The sequence below is a fragment of the Thalassophryne amazonica genome, chromosome 1, assembly GCF_902500255.1.
Source record: "Thalassophryne amazonica chromosome 1, fThaAma1.1, whole genome shotgun sequence".
Lineage (NCBI taxonomy): Eukaryota > Metazoa > Chordata > Actinopteri > Batrachoidiformes > Batrachoididae > Thalassophryne > Thalassophryne amazonica.
Genome location: NC_047103.1, coordinates 72157972 through 72180494, shown reverse-complemented (window position 1 = coordinate 72180494; position 22523 = coordinate 72157972). Strand labels below are relative to the sequence as shown.

At 41.6% G+C, this 22523-nt stretch overlaps 2 protein-coding genes across 2 annotated transcripts in view; both read left to right on the top strand.

Moving 5' to 3' along the window:
* Nucleotides 1–14934, top strand: part of LOC117507453 (DNA-dependent protein kinase catalytic subunit-like) — a 223154-nt gene extending 208220 nt beyond the window's left edge. Inside the window, exon 60 of the mRNA XM_034167361.1 lies at nucleotides 14917–14934. Coding sequence (XP_034023252.1) covers nucleotides 14917–14934 — 18 coding nt within the window. The remainder of the gene's footprint in view (nucleotides 1–14916) is intronic.
* A 112-nt stretch (nucleotides 14935–15046) lies between these two features.
* Nucleotides 15047–22523, top strand: part of arhgap29a (Rho GTPase activating protein 29a) — a gene marked incomplete at its 5' end in the record, with an annotated part of 61645 nt that continues 54168 nt past the window's right edge. The window contains 2 exon segments of the mRNA XM_034167248.1: nucleotides 15047–15197; nucleotides 22352–22448. Of these exon segments, the coding sequence (XP_034023139.1) occupies nucleotides 15047–15197; nucleotides 22352–22448 (248 nt within the window).

The window sequence follows — 22523 nt, the reverse complement described above, 5'->3', positions numbered from 1 at the left end:
CCCTGTAGGGCTTGGTGCCCGGTTGTGGCACCCCGATCACACTCGCCACTGCGAACTGTGAATCGGTTCTCCCCCTTGGATTTACCTGATGTGAATTCTCCGAGCCCACAAGTGACTTCCACTCCTATCTCCAGGCCGAAACAGCGGACTTTAGTGATAGGGGATTCTATCACCTGCAAAGTCAGGTTACAGACGCTGGCTGACGTTAAATGTATTGCTGGGGCCAGAGCTCCTGACATTGCAACCCATCTTAGGGTGCTGACGCTGCAGAAGGGAAGACAGACGAAGGAACGTGACATGAGATATAGTCACATAGTTATTCACTTCGGCACCAATGATATCAGGATGAAGCACTCAGAGGTCACAAAAATGGACATAGAGAGGACTTGTGACCTTGCCAGAAAGATGTGTCGGCATCGATTAATAGTCTCTGGTCCTCTCCCCTCCCAGGGTGCTGATGAGGCGTTTAGCAGGCTGACATCATTAAATAGGTGGCTGGCGCAGTTTTGTCAACAGCAAGGCTTTAGCTTTATTGATAACTGGCCTTCGTTCTGGGGCCGCCGTGGCCTGCTGATGCCGGACGGCCTCCACCCTACTGGGGAAGGTGCCGCCATCTTGGCTGCGAACATAGATAGAGCTCTACAGGGAGGGTAACATTAGGAATCTACAGCAGGCCATGGAGCAGGTGATTAGAGACCCTGCAAGGCTTATGACAAATGTGGATGTGTAATCCATTAGCTTAGCAGGGAAATTAGTGCAGAAAATCCATTATGGTGATAGTGCACTTTATCTGCCACGGAGGGAAATTGAGTTGAGACTGTGGCCTGCTCCCGTAGACGTGTCCATAAAAATCATAGAGGGATATGCTTTGCAAACTTAATACCCATTACTATATTGGATCATGTTGAAATTGAGGATGGCCCAGTGGTTGTTCCAGTAATAGCAAAGATTTCGTGTCTGCTACCTACAACGCGCGTGGAATGTCTCAAACCTAAACCTACTTCTAGGCATCTTATATATGCTACTCTGGAACCACCCCTAAACCCAAACAGTTCAACTGTCAACCCCACTGAGGTCCTTAGACTGGGTCTCGTTAACATAAGATCACTGTCCTCAAAATCATTGTTGATTAATGATTTAATTATTGATCATCACTTAGATATGATTGGGTTATGTGAAACCTGGCTTAAACCTACAGCTGTCCTCCCCTTAAATGAAGCCTGCCCACCAGCATATACATTTCGTCACGTCCCTCGTGATGCGAAGCAAGGCAGGGTGTTGCTCTTATTTATAAATCTAGGTTTAGCTTATTAGCTGTTGGGGGTCACAAATATGACTCGTTTGAGCATCTGATTCTCCGCTCCACTCAGAATATTACGCATTGCCAAGGTCAGAAGAATAAAAATCAGCCGTATTACTTTGTCACTGTATATGGGCCTCCTGGCCCATATTCTGAATTCTTAGAAGAATTTGGTGCGTTCATCGCTAAATTGTGAACTAGTGCAGATAACATTCTGATCATTGGTGACTTTAACGTTCATATAAATAAGCCTTCTGATCCCCTCTGCAAATCATTTATGGAAATTATGGATGCATTAGGATTTCGGCAATACATTTGGGATTCGACGCATATTAGTGGAAATACCCTGGATCTGGTTCTTGCACGTGGTATTGCTGTCACGAATATTGACATCATGCCTCTTACATCAGTGGTCTCTGATCACTCACTTATTAAGTTTACAGTTTCGCTGCCGTGTTTAGTGGAACAACAACCTTATTTATCACTGCAGCGATGCATCAACTCCTCAACTAAGACTGAACTAGAAGCTAGACTGCCTGATGTCTTAGCCTCACTTTTGACAAATACCCAGTCAGTAGACAGACATGTGGATAGTTTAAACTCAGTGCTCCACACTACACTCGACATGATTGCGCTACCTGTGTTAAAACCGCGCTCCCCCAAAACACAGTCACCTTGGTTCAGTGATTGCCTGCGTGACCTCAAGCATAAAGCAAGAAGTCTAGAACGGAAATGGCGTCATTCAAAATTAGAAGTATTCCACCTTTCGTGGCGTGATGCTATCTTAGACTATAAGCATGCATTATTGGCTACAAAGCGGACCTACTACTCTGATTTGATCAACAAAAACAAGCATAACTCAAAGTTCTTGTGGCAACACTTATTCATGGACAACCACCTGTAGCTGGCTCTCCTTTTACAGCACAAGATTTCCTAGATTACTTTGAGAAGAAAATAGATAACATTAGGTTGAACATATCCCAGCATGCCTTAACCCAGCCACTACACCCTGCTATTGAGGTGGGCGCCACTACTGAGGTGTTACCTAGATTTACAGAATTTGATAGTATCTCTCTAGACATGCTGACGAAACTCGTAACGTCAACAAAAAGCACAACCTGTTTATTTGATCCTATACCAACAAAACTGTTTAAGGACCTGTGGCCCACTCTTGGGCCGATTGTGCTGGAAATTATTAATCTTTCTTTTACTTCTGGATCTGTTCCTAAATGTTTCAAATCTGCAGTGATTAAACCATTACTTAATTAACCCAATCTTGACCCTAGTGTATTGAAAAACTATCGGCCGATATCAAATCTATCATTTTGCTCTGAAATTGTGGAAAAAGTGGTGTCACGACAGCTCGTATACTATCTTACTGAGAATAATCTCTTTGAGCCACTGCAGTCTGCTTTTAGAAAATATCATTCCACTGAGACGGCTCTCACTAAAGTGGCGAATGATCTTCTGCATACAATGGACTTCGACACCACTACGGTTCTGCTGCTGTTAGATCTCAGTGCTGCATTTGATACAGTGGATCATCATATTCTACTTGATAGGCTGGAGAATCTTTTTGGGATTACTGTGAGTGCCCTTGCATGGCTGACGTCATACTTGACCAGTCGTTCTCACTGTGTTTTGTACAGTAACACTAACTCTAACCTTAGTGACATGAAATTTGGGGTTCCTCAGGGGTCTGTCTTAGGCCCCCTGCTTTTCTCCCTTTATATAGCACCCCTTGGGCACATATTGCGGCGTTTTGGGATTACCTTTCACTGCTGTGCAGATGATACTCAGTTATATATGCCGATAACTGCTGGTAATCTCGTTCACATAAAATCCTTAGAAGATTGCCTTGCAGCAGTGAGAAGTTGGATGTCTAGAAACTTCCTACTTTTAAACTTTGAAAAGACTGAAATGATGGTTCTTGGTCCAGTGAGACATCGGCATCAATTTGACCAATTAACACTCAGCCTAGGCCCGTGTGTCATACATCACACTGACAAAGTGAGGAACCTTAGGATAATTTTTGATCCTTTGTTGTCCTTTGGCCTCCATATTAGAAATATTACTAGGACTGCTTTCTTCCACCTGTGAAATATAGCGAAGATTCGTCCCATTCTTTCTATGGCTGATGCTGAGACCCTGATCCATGCGTTCATCTCTTCTAGATTGGACTACAAAATGCTGCAGCCAGATTTTTGACACGAAGCAGAAAGTTCGACCACAGCAGAAAGTTCGACCACATTACACCCATTTTGGCGTCTCTTCACTGGCTTCCTGTCCCAGTGAGATCAGCTTTTAAGGTTCTGCTACTCACCTATAAAATCATTCATGGACTGGCACCTCCCTACCTAGCTGACCTAATTAAACCTTATGTACCGGCTCGGGCTTTACGTTCTCAGGGTGCAGGACTACTTTGTGTACCTATGGTGAATAAGAAGTCTGCGGGTCACAGAGCTTTCTCTTATCGTGCCCCTGTTCTGTGGAATGATCTCCCTGCATCAATAAAACAATCAGATTCTGTGGAGACTTTCAAGTCCAGACTTAAGATGCACTTCTTTTCCCTTTCATATGGCTAGCATACTGGTATAGTTTTGTTTTACGCTTTTTACTCTTTTAATTCATGTTATTAGTAATAGGAGCGGACCGCGGCCTCAACTTCACCTAAATTCTGGGTCTTTTAGTGAAGCTTAGGGCTAGTGGCCGGCGATCACCTTAGTATTTCTTCTGTTTTTCTTGTTGATTAATCCTGGCAAATTATACAGTATTATTTCTGTAATCTATGTTGTAGCATGGCCCAAGCAGAGGGTCACCCCTTTGAGTCTGGTCTGCTTGAGGTTTCTTCCTCAGAGGGACTTTTTCCTTACCACTGTTGCTCTGGGGGTTGGTAAGGTTAGACCTTACCTGTGTGAAGCGCTTTGAGGCAACTCTGTTGTGATTTGGCGCTATATAAAGGAAATAAATTGAAATTGAAAAATAAATAATAAAATGGGGAGGACTATTTTTTTCTTTGGTTTTGGTCATGTGACTGAAACGGCACACTCATTACCAGGGTATTTAACAGACAGGAAGTGTGCTACCAGGGTTTGGCAGTGGGAGTGGTACCTACGGGTTCATTGGAATGATTAATTGCTAAACTGTGAGGTGCAAATGCGAGTATGTCTGTTGTGGGAAGTGTCATAGATTCAAGTGTGCAGCCTTGAAAGTCTACACACATAGTTAAAGGGACATAGCAGTCGGAGTGTGACTGTTTCACACGGTGAGGGACAAATACTGTCTGATGCTATTTGTGATGTGTGTGCACTCATGAGCGAGGGAGAAGGACAGTGAGAATGAGCACCGGGCTCTGATTTACATGGTGCTGGTGACAGCCACTCCGTCGCTAACCTGACATAATCATTCATAACTAAACCATGATTTATGGTTCATGGTTTAGTCGGTGAGCTTCCACATAGCTAAAACCCCTGCTTTACCATAGTAGTGGTTTGTTTGTTTGGTATAGTGTGATCAGAGACCAATGGACCACATGCTTTTATACATGCTTTTATGCTGATATACAGTAGATGCTCAAGGTTTTAAAAAAAATAACACAAAAAAACAATGGCACACTCACCAATGTCAGCATGCTGCCATGCAAGGTGCCCCAGTAGAGTTGGGGACCAGTGGTCTAGGGCAGATATTCTCAAACATTGAAATCTGAAATCTTTCATCACAGTTTGTGTGTGTGTGTGTGTGTGTGTGTGTGTGTGTGTGTGTGTGTGTGTGTGTGTGTGTGTGTGTGTGTGTGTGTGTGTGTGTGTGTGTGTGTGTGTGTGAGAGAGAGAAGTTGGTTAGACAAATGAACACTGACGATGTCTAATTTAAATCTCATGGCTTTATTTATTACTTCTGAGTTTATTTTAAAAACAATCAAACATTTTTAGTTTATTTTTAACTTTATTACAGTATTAAAAATCAGACCTTTTTATTGTAATTTCAAAGCCCACCTGCAGTATTGCCACAGCCCACACTTTGGGAATCCCTGTTCTAGACTTGAGAGAATGTGTTGTAATGTAGGAAAATGCAGGGATCTTCAAAGTGATGTCATTCTTGTGCGTGCACACGATTCTGACCATCGACATTGCAGCCAGGTGCACCATTGTTGTTAGCCAAAGAAGTGTAACAACAGTTCTTATAACCGACAAAATTATGCCCAGTGTTTCAAAATGTGTGAAGACGGTAGACATGGAATCTCGGCAAAGATACCTCATCAAGCTGTGGTGTAGTAAAGGATTGAGAAGTCGTCCTGATCCATACAGCATGCCAACAGAGAAATCGAGCTGTGAATTGACAAATTGAGTGAGTTTTGAATTCTAACAAATCTACACATATTTGGTCATAAATTAAGCTTTATTCAGTTCAGTCAATGAGAAAATTACAAACACTTCCTATAGTTATGCCGATATGTATTTTTTGTTTTATTTTCTTCATTGGAGCATGCCTGCATGCTGAAAGTGGACATGTTGATGAATGGTGTGCCTTATTCGGTACAAATGAAAAGTTTCATGAAAGGACAACATTTGTGATAGAAAACATTCTTTCGATGAAGTGTTCACTACAAACACCTTCGTCATTCGTCACCTGGTTCCCAGCGTTTTGACTTACAGTAGGTCTCTCCTGTTGCTGGCACTTAACCACTGCTTTCTTCTCGCTTCGTCCTTTGGTATTCTGTGAAACGTCTGTACCTTTGTCTGTGTCCTTGTTTGTATGTCCTTAATTGACTCACTCCTTCCCCATTGTTCATTTTGATATTGATTGCTAAAATGTTTGCGTTGATGGGTAAACTGTCTTGATTATGGCTGTGGCAAGCTAGGTGTGTTGACGGCCAGGGTTCCTTTAGCATCAGGATATCTCCGTACGTGACTGTGCATCGTGTCGTCTTATACTACATGTTTTATTCGTCTCACCACTTTCCTCCTAAATACATTATAATTTTATGGGTATGTGTTTGAAAGTTCATGAGATATTTGAACCTATTCAGTTGAGGGTGTAAGTTTATTTTTATAGAGATGCCATCTCGACGTTCAATGATCCAGCAATGTTTTTGTTGTGGATCCTCCTACTCCCCTTGCTCCTGTAGCTCCCATCCCTGCTCCTAAACAAGAGACTGGAATGCCGGGTTTCCATGACGCTAATGAAGTAAAAACCTGGCAATGTGCTGCTGGCAGCCTGTGACCAGCTCCTGATCCGTGGCCTCCTTCTCATCAGGATCAGTCTGATCCCCCTGCAGCCTTCTTTCACCCGGGCTTATTATGGCCTGGAATGTCTCTCTCATAACCCCCGCTGAAGCCGGGATGTGGGGTGCAGGGGTGAATTTGGGACAAATCCCAAACAACACGCAACCACCCATCCCCCCCCTCCCCTATTTTTTTTTTTAAACTCTCATACCCACCAAAGCCCCTCTTCTATCAATCTTTCCAACCTAACTAACCCGAACATAACACACAAAGACATTCGCACACACACAGGCACACACACACACTCCAAGCTTTATCTCCTGTGAAAAGTGAAAGACTTGCCAATGTGATTTATTGTTCCATAAAGGCTTCATGTGACAGGCCCATGAAGTGACCATCTTCTCTGTTTGCTCGTGGCCCCCGGGGACAATAGTTGACTTTTCTGCAATCAAACAAGTCCTTATTTAAAACTCAGTCCTCATAGAAAACAAAATGCTTTTCCCAGCTGTTTTTTTTCTAACAGATTGCCAACAATTCATAGCAGTGAATTAAACGCAGTTTATGACTGCAGGATTTTTCACATTGTCTGTTCCATTCATCGATAAGTGAATGTTCTAAACAAAAAGTAGCAGTGAGATGTTCTTTTGCCAGGCTTTTCCCACTGGGAACAAGTCTTCTCCCTTTTGTGTCTTTCCCAGAATAGCAGTTGATGGGCTAAATCGTCCGTCTCTGTACATTATCCCGTGTCCTGCTGGGCTGGGGGATGCTCCATAATGTGTTGCTAATTATCCTCCATTTAGAATTGTCCAATGGGCCTCAAACAGCCATTGAAGATTGAAGCTGATGGAGCTTTCCAAAAGAAGAGCCTCTGTCTCGTCGGCATTCAGGGTTTAGGCGAACACTTAATATACCCCAAGCTCGTCCAAGTTTGATGCAGCAGGACTTGAGATTCAGTTACTCTGTCCATGAAGAGTCTTTACAGTGTACACAGAGAAGATTTAGGCCATTATGTGGATTTTATCAGTCAAGGATATAATGGTCATAAATGGGCTCGAACCTGACCAGCACTAGTTAAAGGCTTCAGGGATGATGTGACTTGTTGCAAACTTTGTCCCTTATCATATCATGATGGAGATATGGGTGTTACTTGTCTTTATCTGGTAACATCCCCCGAGACAGCTAATAAGTCTGAAAAACCAAAGATAATGAACTGAGCTAACATGGATTTCAAGCTGTCCAAATCACTAAAGAAAAAAGTTTATAGTTTACTGTGTTTTCTTAAGTATGGGTCGTGTTTTTTTTTTTTTTTTTTTTTTTTTTTTTTTTTTTGTACTAGTGTGGGACGTCCTAAAACTTATACTACGGTGTGACTTATATACTGAAAAATCACACATTGGTTATTAATAATAATAAATCTAGTAGCTATTTACAGTGGTCCCTCGCTATAACGCGGTTCACCTTTCGCAGCCTCGCAGTTTCGCGGATTTTTTTAGTCCAATTTTGCATGCTTTTTTTTTTTTTTTACAGCGCATTGTGTTCTGCGTCCTCATCAAGCAGGCTGGTCGCGGCACCGCGAAGGCAGAGCACGTGCATTGTGTTCTGCGTGTCTGTTTATAATCTTCTCGCCCAGAAGAAAAAAGAGCGCCAACAACTACCCATAACTGTGTTCTTCACTCGGAAAAAGACACTTGCAGCGAGGTGTGACTCAGTGGAAAAAGGCGTGACAGCGGCGCGGCGCCAGGACGAAGACATGCGGTCAGAGGAACTGTGAAATACTGGTCAGTCACTATTAATAATTTCTTATGTGTCCAACCTTGTCGGTTGATCGTTAAAATTAAATTCATTAGTTCTAAAAGCCATCATAATTATTTATAGGAAAATGTTCTATTTTTATTTCTCAAACAAATGTTTGGGCCTGAAAACAGGTTGGTCTTATTTTTCTACTAAGGTTTGAACTTTGAGAGTGTTTACACATGAGAGAAAAGTGAGAAAATATTAATGCCTGTTTGAGAAAAGTGTATAAAGTGTGTAGTGAGGGGTTTTACAGCCTTAAAACATCTATAATAATTCTAAAAAATAACGGTGACTACTTTGCGGATTTCGCCTATTGCGGGCTATTTATATAATGTAACTCCTGCGATAAACGAGAGTCCACTGTATATAGGACTTTCTCATGAATCAAGACACTAAACAAAATGAATTATGAATAAAAGAATAAATGCCAGTAATAAAAAGTACGACACAACAATGCATAAAAATCCCAACTTAAAGAGCTGATAATTACAGAAAAAATGTACAACTTACACGTCATTGTGAGTGATAGGCCTACTCCGGAAAATACGGTATAACAAAAGTGTGTGTGCGTGTGTCAGGAGTGGGATGATGGAGCCAAAGCTTGAGGAATTTATCAACATCGATCTCAGCCATGGACTGTATGGATAAATTCAAGCACAGCAATCCATGGAACGTAGAAACTCCGCTGCTCTGCCTGCATTCACTGCAGGGAGCTGTACTGATTTACCTGCTGCTCTCGTCTCTTGTTACCTGCTGGAGCTGTGCCATATCAGCCCATGCACGATAATACCGGTGTCGCAGACTGAACGGTCTGCCCTGCCTCCACTGTGCATGCGTCATTTCAGACCACAGCAGCTCATCTGAGACGGACTCTCTTCACCCAAAGTGATCAAATGGATTAATGTGATTATTAAACATCAGATGACAAGGTAAAATCTCTTAAATCATTCTAAAGTCAGTTCTAAGCAGAAACAAGGCTGTTTTAAACAGAAATGAGGTCATACTTGGTGACGCTTTGAAATAACCGATGCGCAGTGAACGCATCAGATAGCTACTCATGTAGCTGCAGCGCTCTGATCGCTTCCTCTGTCTTTTATGATGAAATATTGCTGAATTTATGTGGAAATATTGGTTGTACAAAAACATCAGATATCTGTCGCTGAGATAGATGATGGCTGGAGTGCAGCTTTAAGCAGAAACGAGGTGAGAAGAGGTGATAAGAGGTTAACCGCGGCTAATGAAGCATGTACAGCGAAGGCAGGGTGGACTGATTTTTAGGGGGGACCATTCAGTCTATGACACCGGCATAAATTTTTCCATCATTTAAAAAAATGTCATATAAATAGTTGCGATTCTGTTGCAGATTTGGGGAGTAGCAAGATGGCGCTGATTTATTTCGCAACCTGTCCACTTTTTCATGGTTGTTTTAATGTGTGGCTAAAAAAAATTAGCTGGCAATGTTATGTCTGAGGTAACAGCTATAGTGCCTGAGTGATATGAAGATTGTAGGATGAACAGTGTTGATGTTATGTGTCGGACGCAGCTCGGAGAACCGACCAGCGTTTGAAGGACCCAGTATGAAATAAGCAGAGCACGGTACAAAGGCTAACTGAATTTAATACATAACAGTGATGTGATACAAAACAACAAAAGAGTGTGCGGTCTGGCGTGGTGGTGATACGGTGCGCTCCCAGCAGCGCTAACGGTCCGGAGCCAGAAGCCGTTCGGACCCAAGGACCCCGCAGACACCCCCCAGGTGGCCGCAACAAACCGAGTCTGTGAAAGAAGGAACCATTATGTGAGTCCACACTCTACACACAGAGAGACCACTCAAAGGTGTACATAAACAGCAAACACTTCCTGGCTTAATTACTAATCAGCTTCCCAACCTGCAGGCATGGAACATCCAGTTCACAAAACTCCACTGCAGTGGAAGCCGATACATGACTAACGTACAGCTCAATATAATAAGGTGTGAGGGACACCACATTTACTGACTGTATAAACGTTAGTCACAAAATCTAACGTACCTCAGGAAGTGTGCTGACGAGCGTGAGACCTCACCCCCTCCTCTTTCACAGACCGTGCATCAAACCCTGGACGTTCTCTGCATCCACTGATGATGAGATGGCTCCCGAGACGACGATCTCACCCGTCTGGTCACAAGGTCGAGTCTCTGGCAAATACACACTGTATACTCCAGTCTTAAATGCCACCATGTTCCAATCCATATAGATGCACCACAGCTGTGAGTCCTGACGAGCCGCAGGTGATCAGGGTGAGGTCCTGATAACCTCAGCTACACAGCCACTCAGTCCCAAATGCAAGCCACCTGGAAGGAAAACCAAAAGACAGAAACAAAAAGGCAGCCAGGCCCCCCCAGCCATACGACAGTTGATGCTGATAGGCTATAAAATCTACTCACTTTCCAGGATAACTGGTTTTAAAATGTGATGAATCCCACACAGATCCATCCACAAACAGGCTCAGCTGTGTGCACATGTACATAACGTAGCATACAGAACTGGTTTTTGAGCCAAAACGTGCTTTGTAGGAATGTGTTGGAAAGTTTTTTTTTTTTTAATCAATGTGGAATTCCCCTTCATTTTGTGTCACTTTTTTTTTCTTATGGCCATTTAAATGATTGAGGTTGGTTTTCAGAAAGAGTCAGAGAAACTGAATCCATGAGTTTATATCATACCTTGAGAAAACTGCTTTCTTAGGCCAACTACTACAGTTATCTTATTTGTATATCCATATGCATTGGTTGTCTGGAAGTATTGAGCCCCATTGTGATGGGTGTTGGTGCCAGATGCACACCACTGGTTCTGGGTTCCTGCCTTGTTGAGAACTGGACAGTTGCAACAAAAGAACAAGAGGTTGTCGTCATCAAAAGGCACCAGGTCCTTGGCACTGGAAGAAGCTGTGCATGGCATCTGATGAAGATGGATTAAGATGGTTGCTATGGAGGAGGAAAGAACTCTCCAGATCCTGTGGAGAAGCTTTTGGCAAAATCGAGGCAGGAGGGCACGTTGGCATGGAGTAGTTCATGTGGTTCTGGAACAGTCTGTTTGGGTTTGTCTTACGTAACATTGCCTTTAATGCTTTTGGACTTACAGTGCTGAGTTTAGTTCTTATCCTTTCATGTGTTTTGAAGTTTATTGACTTTCATGTCCAACACTCATTTTACCTATTGATCTTGAGTTCTAACACTTTGGTCAGTTCTTTGGGTTTATGCTGTGTGTTGGGTTACAGACTGTTTGACTGCACATTCAGACATGACTCATTCATTGGACAGTGTTGCATAAAAATAATCGCACTATGCACAAAGAATAAAAGTTTCTTTAATACTGTAGGTTGATGATTAATTGATTTTTGTTTTGTTTTTTTGACAGTTTTTATGAATTATGGCCAATGTGCCAAGACACGCACTTGCTGCTTTTTTGTTGTTATTATGATTGTAAGCTCTTGGTCAGTTGGCTGGATTTCAGAGTCAGGCTTGACATAGTATTATCATTGTGGGTGTTGAGTCCCAAAAATATCAGCCCCACTGGCGGCACTTTTTGTTCCACTCTGAAAAAGAGGGCTAATGAATAATGGAAAAAATAGGAGATGGCTAGAGTCTTTCTGATCCCCCTTTCCATGCGAGGGGTAGTAATCCAGCGGTGATCGTCAGCACAAAACGTGGCTTTGGCTGCCTCTATCCATTCTGTCTGTCTGTATGTGTGTGTTTTTGTGTCTGTTCTCATTAGGAATTTGTGGCTTTTATGAAACAAACGACTTGTACACCAGACTAACACGACAACATTTGAAAACTTGTCGGGCAACCTGTACTTTAGTGTGATTACAGTAGAGGGCAGGGAACTCTAGTCATTACCTTTTATTGTTCTGGCTTTTTCTCATAAGTATATTTCTTTATTTCTGTGCTTATTTGCATTTTGTCATTGAACAGCCTTATCATGATCGTGCTCACAAACCCTGCTAAGAGTTCATTACCCAGGTCTCCTGATAGCAAAGGGCTTTGTGCCCCTTTGAAGTCACAGTGACTCTCTGTTAGGAAGTACACAGGACCACATACCTGACATTCCGCCTTCTCTTTAGTTAGGTGGCTGCCTAACCACTAATTACTGAAGGATCATGTTTATTTATAACCTCAGCTTTCATGTGAACTGCATTTCTGCAAGATTGTTGAGGTCTGTGAAGTCCCTGCACCACTTCTGCGTTCTAGTCTTGTTGGTTGTACAGACCTGTGAACGGATGGCAGGAGTCTGATGCGGCTGCCATGGTCACAATTTAAACTAACGAAGCTGGAATGCCACGTCGTTATTCCCAGTCTTAATAAGACTGAAATTTTTAAATAGCTACTGTTCTTGATCCACTTGTTCAGCCCACTGAAGATTTATAACACATTATAAATGTGCAGACCTTTGCAGGACAAGTTCACTTTTTTCAACCTCAGTCTGATTAAAACACAAAGCCTCAACTCTTTTTCCACAAACTGCTGAAATGAAAACACACGGGTGTCTGTATGGTGCTGAAAACAGTGCTTTAAAATATCCCAAACCATGTGTGTACAAACCTTAGAATTAGGGATGTCCCAAGCTCATTGAATTGATCACACTTGGGCTGATAAGGCATTTTCTTGATTGATTGGTATCAGATCCCGAGTCAATAATTCAGTGCGTGTTCCCTCTTGCTTAATTTCAAATATGCCACTGGAGTGAGCAGCCAGTCAGTGCTACTGCTGCTTAAACCACAAAGCCACGGTGTATGTTTTAAAAACACATTAATAACTCTTCTTCACTTTAAATATGCAAAAAGTCTATTTTACTCTTGCAGATCATTCAATTTCAATTAATTTATTTTCATTTATATAGCGCCAAATCACAACAGAGTTGCCTCAAGGAGCTTCACACACGTAAGGTCTAACCTTACCAACCACCAGAGCAACAGTCTTATCATCAATCATAGATCATCAATCAGTCACGCTCTCTTTCATAATACTGGACCAGATAACTGTAACGATTGTTCATTTCTGGAAACAAGCACCAAAATTGGCACACATACTCCTTAAACATTACTCTTTTGAACTGATTGACCACTTGAATTTTCAGTAGGCAGCCAAGTAGGGGTCAATTGAAGAATTACACAGGGGTCAAATTATAAAAATGCTCCAGTCATATTGAAAACTGTACCACATTATTTGTCTGATCATAAACATTCCAAAAAGGTATAGTTTTGACTGTCTCTCACTGAATGAGGTAAAAACAGCAAGAATGGTGACAAAGGTCAGTTTCAGTTTGTACAGGAGTCAAAAGTTATAGTTGCTCTAATTTTGGGAAAAAGTGATGCAACTTATTGGTTAATAGGATTAATAAATGGAATAGTTTGCACCATGTGTCATGCTTAGTTATCATGTTACGGGGTAACATATGTCACATGTCCTAGAATCCAGTGGATGCCAACATTGATAGACCTTTACTTTGCAAACCAAACATTCAACACAGTCAAAACTCACTTACTCAACCGCTTACTCCTATTAAAGGTCACAGGGGTCTGGTCATAGGGTATGAGTCAGGGTACACCCTGTACAGGACACCAGTCTGTTGCAGGGTCACATATAGACGACCACATTCACACCCACACGCACACCAATGGGCAATTTTTAAAGTTTCCAATCCACCTAACCTGCATATCTTTGGTTGTGGGAGGAAGCCGGAGCACCTGGAGGGAACCCACACAAACACGAGGAGAACATGCAAACTCCACACAGAAAGGCCACAGGTGGGAATCGATCCCATGACCTTCTTGCTGTGAGGCAACAGTGCTAGCCATTAAGCCACTGTGCTGCCCACACAGTCAAAACTATTCTATGTATTAATTCTTCTTTTATTAATCCTATTAGCTTAACCAATAATTTGCGTCACTTTTGACCAAAATTGGAGCAGTTTTAACTTTTGATCCCTGTACAAACTGAAACTGACCTTTGCTGTTTTGACCCCATAACTCTGTAGCATTCAGTCACAGACTGTCCAAACTATTTTGGAATCTTTGTGATCAGACAAATAATGTGACATAGTTTTCAATATGATTGGGGCATCTTTTAATTTTGACCCCTGTGTAATTTTTCAAATGACCCCTACCTGGCTGCCAATTGAGAATTCAAGTGGCCAATCGATTTTTTTCAAAAGATTCTCTGAGGAGTATTTCATTGGAATAAGGCTGTAACATAACAAAATGTGGAGAAAGTGAAGCACTGTGAATACATTCTGGATACATTGTATGCCATCATATTAATATTGCACTGTTGTCAGTGACTGACCGTGATATGTACAGGCAAGCACAGCGTACATACATTGTGAAACAGCTTACCTTCCATCAGACTGATGAACTTCACTGTGCTGGACTTTAGATCAGGATTTGCTTGCGTGCATGCCAGCTCTGTGTGTGAGCAGACCTTTTTTTTGTGACCAACACCCCCACATGAGCACAAGCCAAATGGTAATTTGGAGGATGTAGGTGCTGGGTGTAAAGATGACAGTTGCGCCAGGTGGAAACTAGCAGTGACACTTGCATTAGCCTTTGTGCTGCTTTGTGCAGAGTGTGATTGGTCCTTAAATGTATCAAACGATAGTTCTTCGATGAAGCGAACTCAGGAATTGATAACAAAAATATATACAGGAGTTGTAGAAAATTGAATTTCTCTTCATGGTAAAAACAACTTTCTGTTTTTCCAGAACACCAGGACTGCCTCCATCAGGCGGTCCACGAGCATCTCGGGGAGCTTCTCCGCGTTCTGAAGGCTATAATCAGCAAACACCAGAGCCTCAACTCAGTGGACATCCTCAGTACAGCTGGAACCGTCATCGCCAGGGTCAAAGGTGAGCTGTGATGCCCTCCCTCACATGCATGTTCCTGCACATCATACCCTGACTCCTCCTCTCTTCCAGTGGTCTGTTTTCTGTCTCTGCTTATCTAATCCCCCTCTTTTCCCCAGACAATCTTCTGTCCTGGACTTTCACTCTTCTTCTGTTTCTCACACTGTCTTCCCAAGTCTTAAAACGCTCTAAAGAATGTCCATGGGAATGTTTCTGTAGCATTGCGTCAAAGAAGTGAAGTTATTCAAGTACTCAGAATTGAACAGCATGTGCTTGAAACCTCATACAGAGGAATAACATATTTGGTAGTCAAATATGTGAGAATCTGTGTCCTTTGTTCTTTGTCTGCCAGTCCAGAGGGAGTTAGTTAGATGGAGGAATCATATTCAGTCTCTCATTCCCAGAGATTATGATCTGGCCTTCGGTTCAATCCTTAATTCGGCGGCTCCCCAAGAATCCCATAAGTATACCTTCACTCCATTTGCATTGGTGGTGGTGGGAGGGAGAGCATGGAGGAGCTGTAGCACTTTTGAAAAAATAAAATTTTATAAGGAATTGAGATACAGGGAACTGAAAAGTAACCATGTGTTTACGGTGCATCCAGAAAGTATTCACAGTGCTTCACTTTTTCAACATTTTGTTATGTTACAGGCTTTTTTCAGAATGGAGTAAATTCATGTTCACCTCAAAATTCTACTCACAACATCCTATAATGACAACATTAAAAAAAAAAAAAAAAAAAAAAATTACATATACTTAAGTATTCACACCCTTTGCTCAATACTTTGTTGATGCACCTTTGGCAGCAATTACATCCTCAAGTCTTCTTGAATATGTTGCCACAAGCTTGGCACACTGATGTTTGGGCAGTTTTGCCCATTTGTTTTTGTAGCACCTCTCAGGCTCCATCAGGTTAGGTTGGATGGGGCGTGTCAGTGCACAGCCATTTTTAGATCTCTCTAGAGATGTTCAATCTGATTCAGGTCTGGGCTCTGGCTGGGATACTCAGGGACACTGAGGTGATGGTCTAGTGGTTAAGCGTTGGGCTTGAAACTAGAGGATCCTTGGTTCAAATCCCAGCCTGACCAGAAAATCACTAAGGGCCCTTGGGCAAGGTCCTTAATACCCTAGTTGCTCCTGGTGTGTAGTGAGCACCTTGTATGGAAGTACCCTGACATCGGTCTGCATGTGAGGCATTATTGTAAAGCAATTTGAGCATCTGATGCAGATGGAAAAGTGCTCTATAAATGCAATCCATTTACATTGACCGTTGTCCTGAAACCACTCCTTTTATATCTTGGCTGTGAGCCTAGTATCATTGCCCTACTGAAAGACGAACCGTCACCCCAGTCTGAGGTCAAGAGTGCTCTGGAGCAGGTTATCATCCAGGATGTCTCCGTACATTGCTGCATTCATCTTTCTTTCAATCCTGACTAGTCTCCCCGTTCCTATCATTGAAAAATATCCTCACAGCATGATGCTGCCATCACCATGCTTCACTGTAGGGATGGTATTGGCTTGGTGATGAGCAGTGCCTGGTTTCCTCCAAACATGATGCCTGGCATTCACGCCTAAGTGTTGATTCAATATGTAGAAAGGTGTGTCCCTTTCCAGATAATGTCCAGTCAATTAAATTGACCTCAGTTGAACTCCAGTTAAGCTGTAGAAACATCTCAAGGATGATCAGTGGAAACAGGATGCACCTGAGATCAATTATGAACTTCATGGAAAAGGCTGTAAATACTTATGTACATGGGATTTCTTGTTGTTTTTTTTTTTAAATAAATCTGAACAAATCTTGAAAAAAACTTTTTGCACATTGTCATTATGGGGTATTGTGTTTAGAATTTTGAGGAAAAAATGAATTTTATCCATTTTGGAATAAGGCTGTAACATACAACAGTGTGGAAAAAGTGAAACACTGTGAATATTTTATGGATGCACTGAATATTCAGCGTACCTTCAGTGAAATAATTGGACTAGTTCCACACACACTTGGGTGTGCACGAATGCATGTGTGTAGGAACTTGACTATTTGTGTACCCTCTGGCATTTTGATGACACATAGAAACAGCGAGTGAAGTACATTTTCAAATATATAAATACATTTTCAAATATTCATGTTCATTTCAGCACTTCAGCATTAATGACAACAGATTCCAAAAATCAATAGATTTTTATTATTCTGTGGATCTCTAAATTAGTTTATTGTTAAACTGATAAAAATGTTTTTGTGCTATTTGTAGTTGTTATGAGTTTCATAGTTGAGACACATTTTTTTGCCACTTGTGGACCAGAATGACTTGCTTCCTGACCTACACACACAGTGACAAGGTCACTAATTTGGAGCACTCGAGGATGAACAGTTTTTACTTGTGAATTTATGTAGTTAGTTCTTTTTGTTGATTTGTGTGGTAAGAGGTCATTTGACCATGGTTCTACATCATGATGTCAGTCAGATATCGGCAATGAACGATTGATGCATGCAACTGCCCAAACCCGAGCAGGGAGGAAAAAAAAATTCAGGTTCAACATCTTCAAGGGTCAAAAATTTCAATTTTGTGTTTAACTGATATATCATACTTTATGATATTGGCCTCATAAGCACAACTCCTCCTAATCTGTGCTGTGGATTTCAATGAAACCTCACAGTGGGAGCACACCACAAGAAGATGTGCATAAAGGGAATTATTTTCAGTCCAACCTTTTCAAGTGGAGATAATTGGACTTTTTTTTGTAAATGCATCATATTTGTCAACTAGCTGTACAGAGGTCGACCAGTTTCATAATTCAGCTATTTCATCACAAAATATTTACTGCTACTGATATATAATAACTACCACAAGTATGGTAGAGCTGGGGGATATTATTTTTTGAGCATGCTCACCGATTGCTAATTAAGGCAGTTTTGTTGCATTTTTCTTCTTCAACACAAGAACACTTTTGTTACTTCTTACTTCAATACTTTGATTCTTAACGTTTAAAGTACTTTGTGATTATCTGCCATTTTTGATTTCTGTGTAAGACTTCATAGCCAATGACTGTTTCTGAAGTGTTGTGTGTTTCAACTGAAACAATACCATTTTTCCCTGATGATGTAACTTCCACGTTGGGGCAGGAGTGAGTATGCACATTGTATTCCAGCAAGTCTCAGGATGTCCTGTTGGGGGTTAAGTTTGGACAGAAGAGAAGGCGCACAAGAACTGAGCATTTTGAATGGTGGTGGTTAAATGGTGAGCGTGACCCAAAGCTCGCAGGACCTCATGGACACTGGAACCCAAACCGTTTTTAGCGGCATGCAGAAAAAACATTAATGAATGTTTTTCCCACTTGAGTTTTTGATTATATATATATATATTTTTGGATTTATCACTGTCCATGGTATTCTATTTATTTATTTTCTTTTTGAGATGGAAGTGCTGGATACTGGATCATGGAATTATACACAGGACTATGTTTGTGGTGTTCTATGTGAAATGGATTTTCCGTCCACTTGATTTGGACAGAAGGACTGGATAACCATCTAGGCTGATGGTGTAGTAATTGCTCTTTGGCAGGTGGGTAGTTATTCACCGGCCGTTTCTAGCACTCTACAGGTGATTTGTTCCATGAGCCTGGATGCAGTAGTAGGTCATGGCAGGCTTGTGCTGGTCAGTTTTGTTAAGGTATCCCTATTTGGAAGGGTCCACTTTAGTAACAGTGACAATATTAAGAGTTATGGCGGTTTATCCTGTTAAAGCAGTTTTCCTCGTAGATGTCCATTCAAGAATATTTCACATTTTTGTCCGCTATCAGGTTTTCCTCTCCTGTGGAACAAAAACATCCTAAACAAAGGTGCTGGCTAATGTTCAGCAACAGGAAAAGAACTTGGACAGTAGGATTCATCCATGTTGCTATTTAAAAATCTCAATTTGCGTCACTCAGCTGTAGAAAACACTATTGTTCTGCTGAAAAGGAAAGACTGAGGAAATCACGGTCAGTAGCATCACTGATTTATTGCTCGGTGTATGCTCTCGCTTTCTGAGCATCTCTGTGCCAATTGATTTCTCTCTGTTTAGTGAGGAAAGGAAGTTTGTTTAGACTGATTACAGCCAGATTTACACCGATGTTTTTCTCTCGATTCTATCCATAGTCATCTTTGTGTTTAGACTCGCAACAGGAAACTGCTGGCGTTCTAGATTACGGCTGAATATATACATGAGCAGTGTTGGCTTATTTTTGCTAATTGAAGGTTTTCTGGATGCATCAAATGTGCAGACAGTTAGGTGTGTAAGTATGTGGACAGTCAGTTACACAATGTTTGTGACTTTTCTCTATATGACATCACAGTGGATGTGAAATGAAACAACCAAGATGTGCTTGTAGTGCAGACTTTCAGCTTTATTTAATTCAAGGGATTTAAGAAACGTATTACAAAGACCATTTAGGAGTTAGAGCCATTTTTATCCACAGTTCCTTCTTTTTAAGTATTTGGATAAACTAAATATAAGGATTGCTGTTAATGTTTGTCATCACTTTTACAGCCTGTTTTTTTCAGAACATGAACATTTCCAAGTCACTAAGTATAAATATGTCTTGAACCTGATTTTCCTACATCAATAAATAAGACATACAAACAGTATGGTACTGCATAGTAATGTGTCTGGAGTGTGCAGGTCTCAAAAACTGAGTGATTATGCAAGAAGGAGAACAGTGAAGGAAGCCAACAAGACGCACATGACAACTCCAAAGGAGTTTTAGGCATCTGTGGCTGTGATTGAAGAAACTGTGCCTCATGCAACTTTTGTCTCGTGCATCACCAGTTGTACAGCTTCATGGTTGAGTTGAGCAGATAATGTTAAATTTTGTTTTGTTTTTTTTTTTTTTAATATAAGAAAATACATCAAATATCAGCTTGAATATCCCATGTGCTTTCTGGGAAACTGTAGCAGAAATTTTACATGTGAGATCAATAGATGGATTGGAGTGGCTTGTGAAATTTTACGGACGTTGTACCGATCCGTCTTGGTGAAAATGTTGCTGAGCCAGAAGGCGAGGCTCTCAATTTACCAGTCGATTTATGCTCCTATCCTCAGCTATAGTCATGAGCTTTGGGTAATGACTGAAAGAATAAGATCAGAGATACATGAGACAGCAGTGAGATTCCTCCGTCAGGTATCTGGGCTTACCCTTCTGAACAGGGCGAGAAGCTTGATTATTCTGGAGGGACTCAGGGGACTCAGAGTAGAGCCACTACATCTTTGCATTGAATGGAGCCAGTTGAGGTGGTTCAGGCATCTGGTAAGGATGCTCCCTGGTTGTCTCCCTAAGGCCTGGTTCACACGGCAGGATAATTAGGCCAATATCGGACCCGATCATCCCCTTCCGACAATCTTAAGGACGCCCTGACAATCGTGATGCCGCTAAAGATAATCTTATCAGATATTCCTGCCGTGTGTGGTGTGTTAAGCGCGCTATGATCTGCTCGGAAGGGCATCAGGAGCGCAAATCAGGGATATTCAACATGTTGGATTTTTTTGGCCCGATATCGCAGTGTGTTTGGTGTTCTCCAACCAAAATGTACACACAGCCTGCTGAATGTGAAGTGCAGCCAATCAGAAAGCGAGGTGACGGACGCACGGAGTGGAAAATAAAATCAAAACAGCTGTTCTGACTTACCAGAAAGTCCGGTGGTCGCGCTGTCTCCACTCCTTTAAAGAACACCTTTTCTTTTTCTTTTTGTATTGTTTTTTCCCCTCTGTTTTAAATAGTCCACAAAGTACCTCCCTTTGTTTACTCTGAAGTCATGTTTAATCTCGAGAGATTTTGTGAGATTTCCTGTCTGAGCTGTGAATGTTCGTGCATGAAATCTGTTCGTGTGTGGTGTTGTTGTCCTTACCGTGTGGCTGAACACCACACACTGTACGACCAAAACTGTCAGATCCATGATTTTTTATCTTCACGTGTGTGGTCTCTCAGGTTTTGGAAACCTAAAGATAATTTTAAAATCCTGTCGTGTGAACCAGGCTTAAGGAAGTGTTCAAGGCACATCCAACTGGTAGGAGGCCCCAGGGAAGACCCAGGACACGCTGGAGAAATTATATTTCTTAGCTGTCTTGGGATCGCCTTGGGATACCCCGGGAAGAGTTATAGGACTTGGCAGAGGATAGGGAAGTGTGGGATGAGCTGCTTGCTGTGCTGCCACCTCGGCCAGGACCCAGATAAGCGGCTGAAAATGAATGAATTATTTGTGTAGAACACAAACATTGCTGCAGCATGCAAAAGCTGACCAGCTCATAAATGTTATTGGATGGGGCAATGAAAACAGAATAAATGCTTATAACCACCACTGATCATGTGGAAATGTCATTAAAAATGTCTATTTGCATGTTTTCTTGTAGAGCTAAGCATGCATACATTGGAAATAAACTTGAATGACCAATTATCCACCTAGTTGCTTACCTTAGCCTAGCCGTCCTCTTCCATTGCACCTGTCCACTGAGGCATTATAGGTTGACTGCTGAAGAAGAGCTGTGTCTTACAGAACTGAGAGTTGTAATTGCCCCATTCAGTAACATAAAATAGCTGGTTAGTTTCTGTGTGATGTGGCAGTGTTTGCAGTCTAAATAATCAATGCATGATTAAATTGTTTTTTGTCCTGAGTGAAAAGATGGCCCACAAAACATCTAAAAATTAGTCTAGGTTGAAGAAAGTTGAGCTTCTCCTTTTAATGCGATAATTTTCTTGAACTGTTTGAATTAAAGCTGAAGGTTTACACCATAAGTACCTTTTGATTGTTTCATTTCAACACTATTACAGCCGTGTACAGAGGTGAAGTCACAAAAATGTTCACTATCCAAATACTTTCTTTACCTGACTGTATATTATTATTTGGTTCTAAAACTGGGCAGTTGGAAATAATCACTGCTCATTAAATTTTGCTTTAATAAAATGACAGGGTAAAGCAGTTCAGCTTTACTCATGTTGCAAACAGTCACAAAAATTGATGAGTACAGAATAATTCCGTGTGCTGTCATGGATGATGATGAATCACAGCCTGGAATTTGTGCCTTCAGCACACCACATCAATGGTAGTGCACAATGTCCTCATGTCCTTATGCAGGATTTACCTTTGCTCCCAGAAACTGACTTAACCCGACATCATCCCAATTTGACAGGAGTCAACTTTAAGGAGGTGAAAGAGGAGAACAAACAGAGGCTGTTTGGGGAGATCTACACCGCTATCGACACGTTGGCATTCACATTTGGAAATGTGTAAGTCCGATCTCATCACAGCATCTGCAGCTGACACTCTGTTGCACAACAGTCGCACCATGCATGGCAGAATTT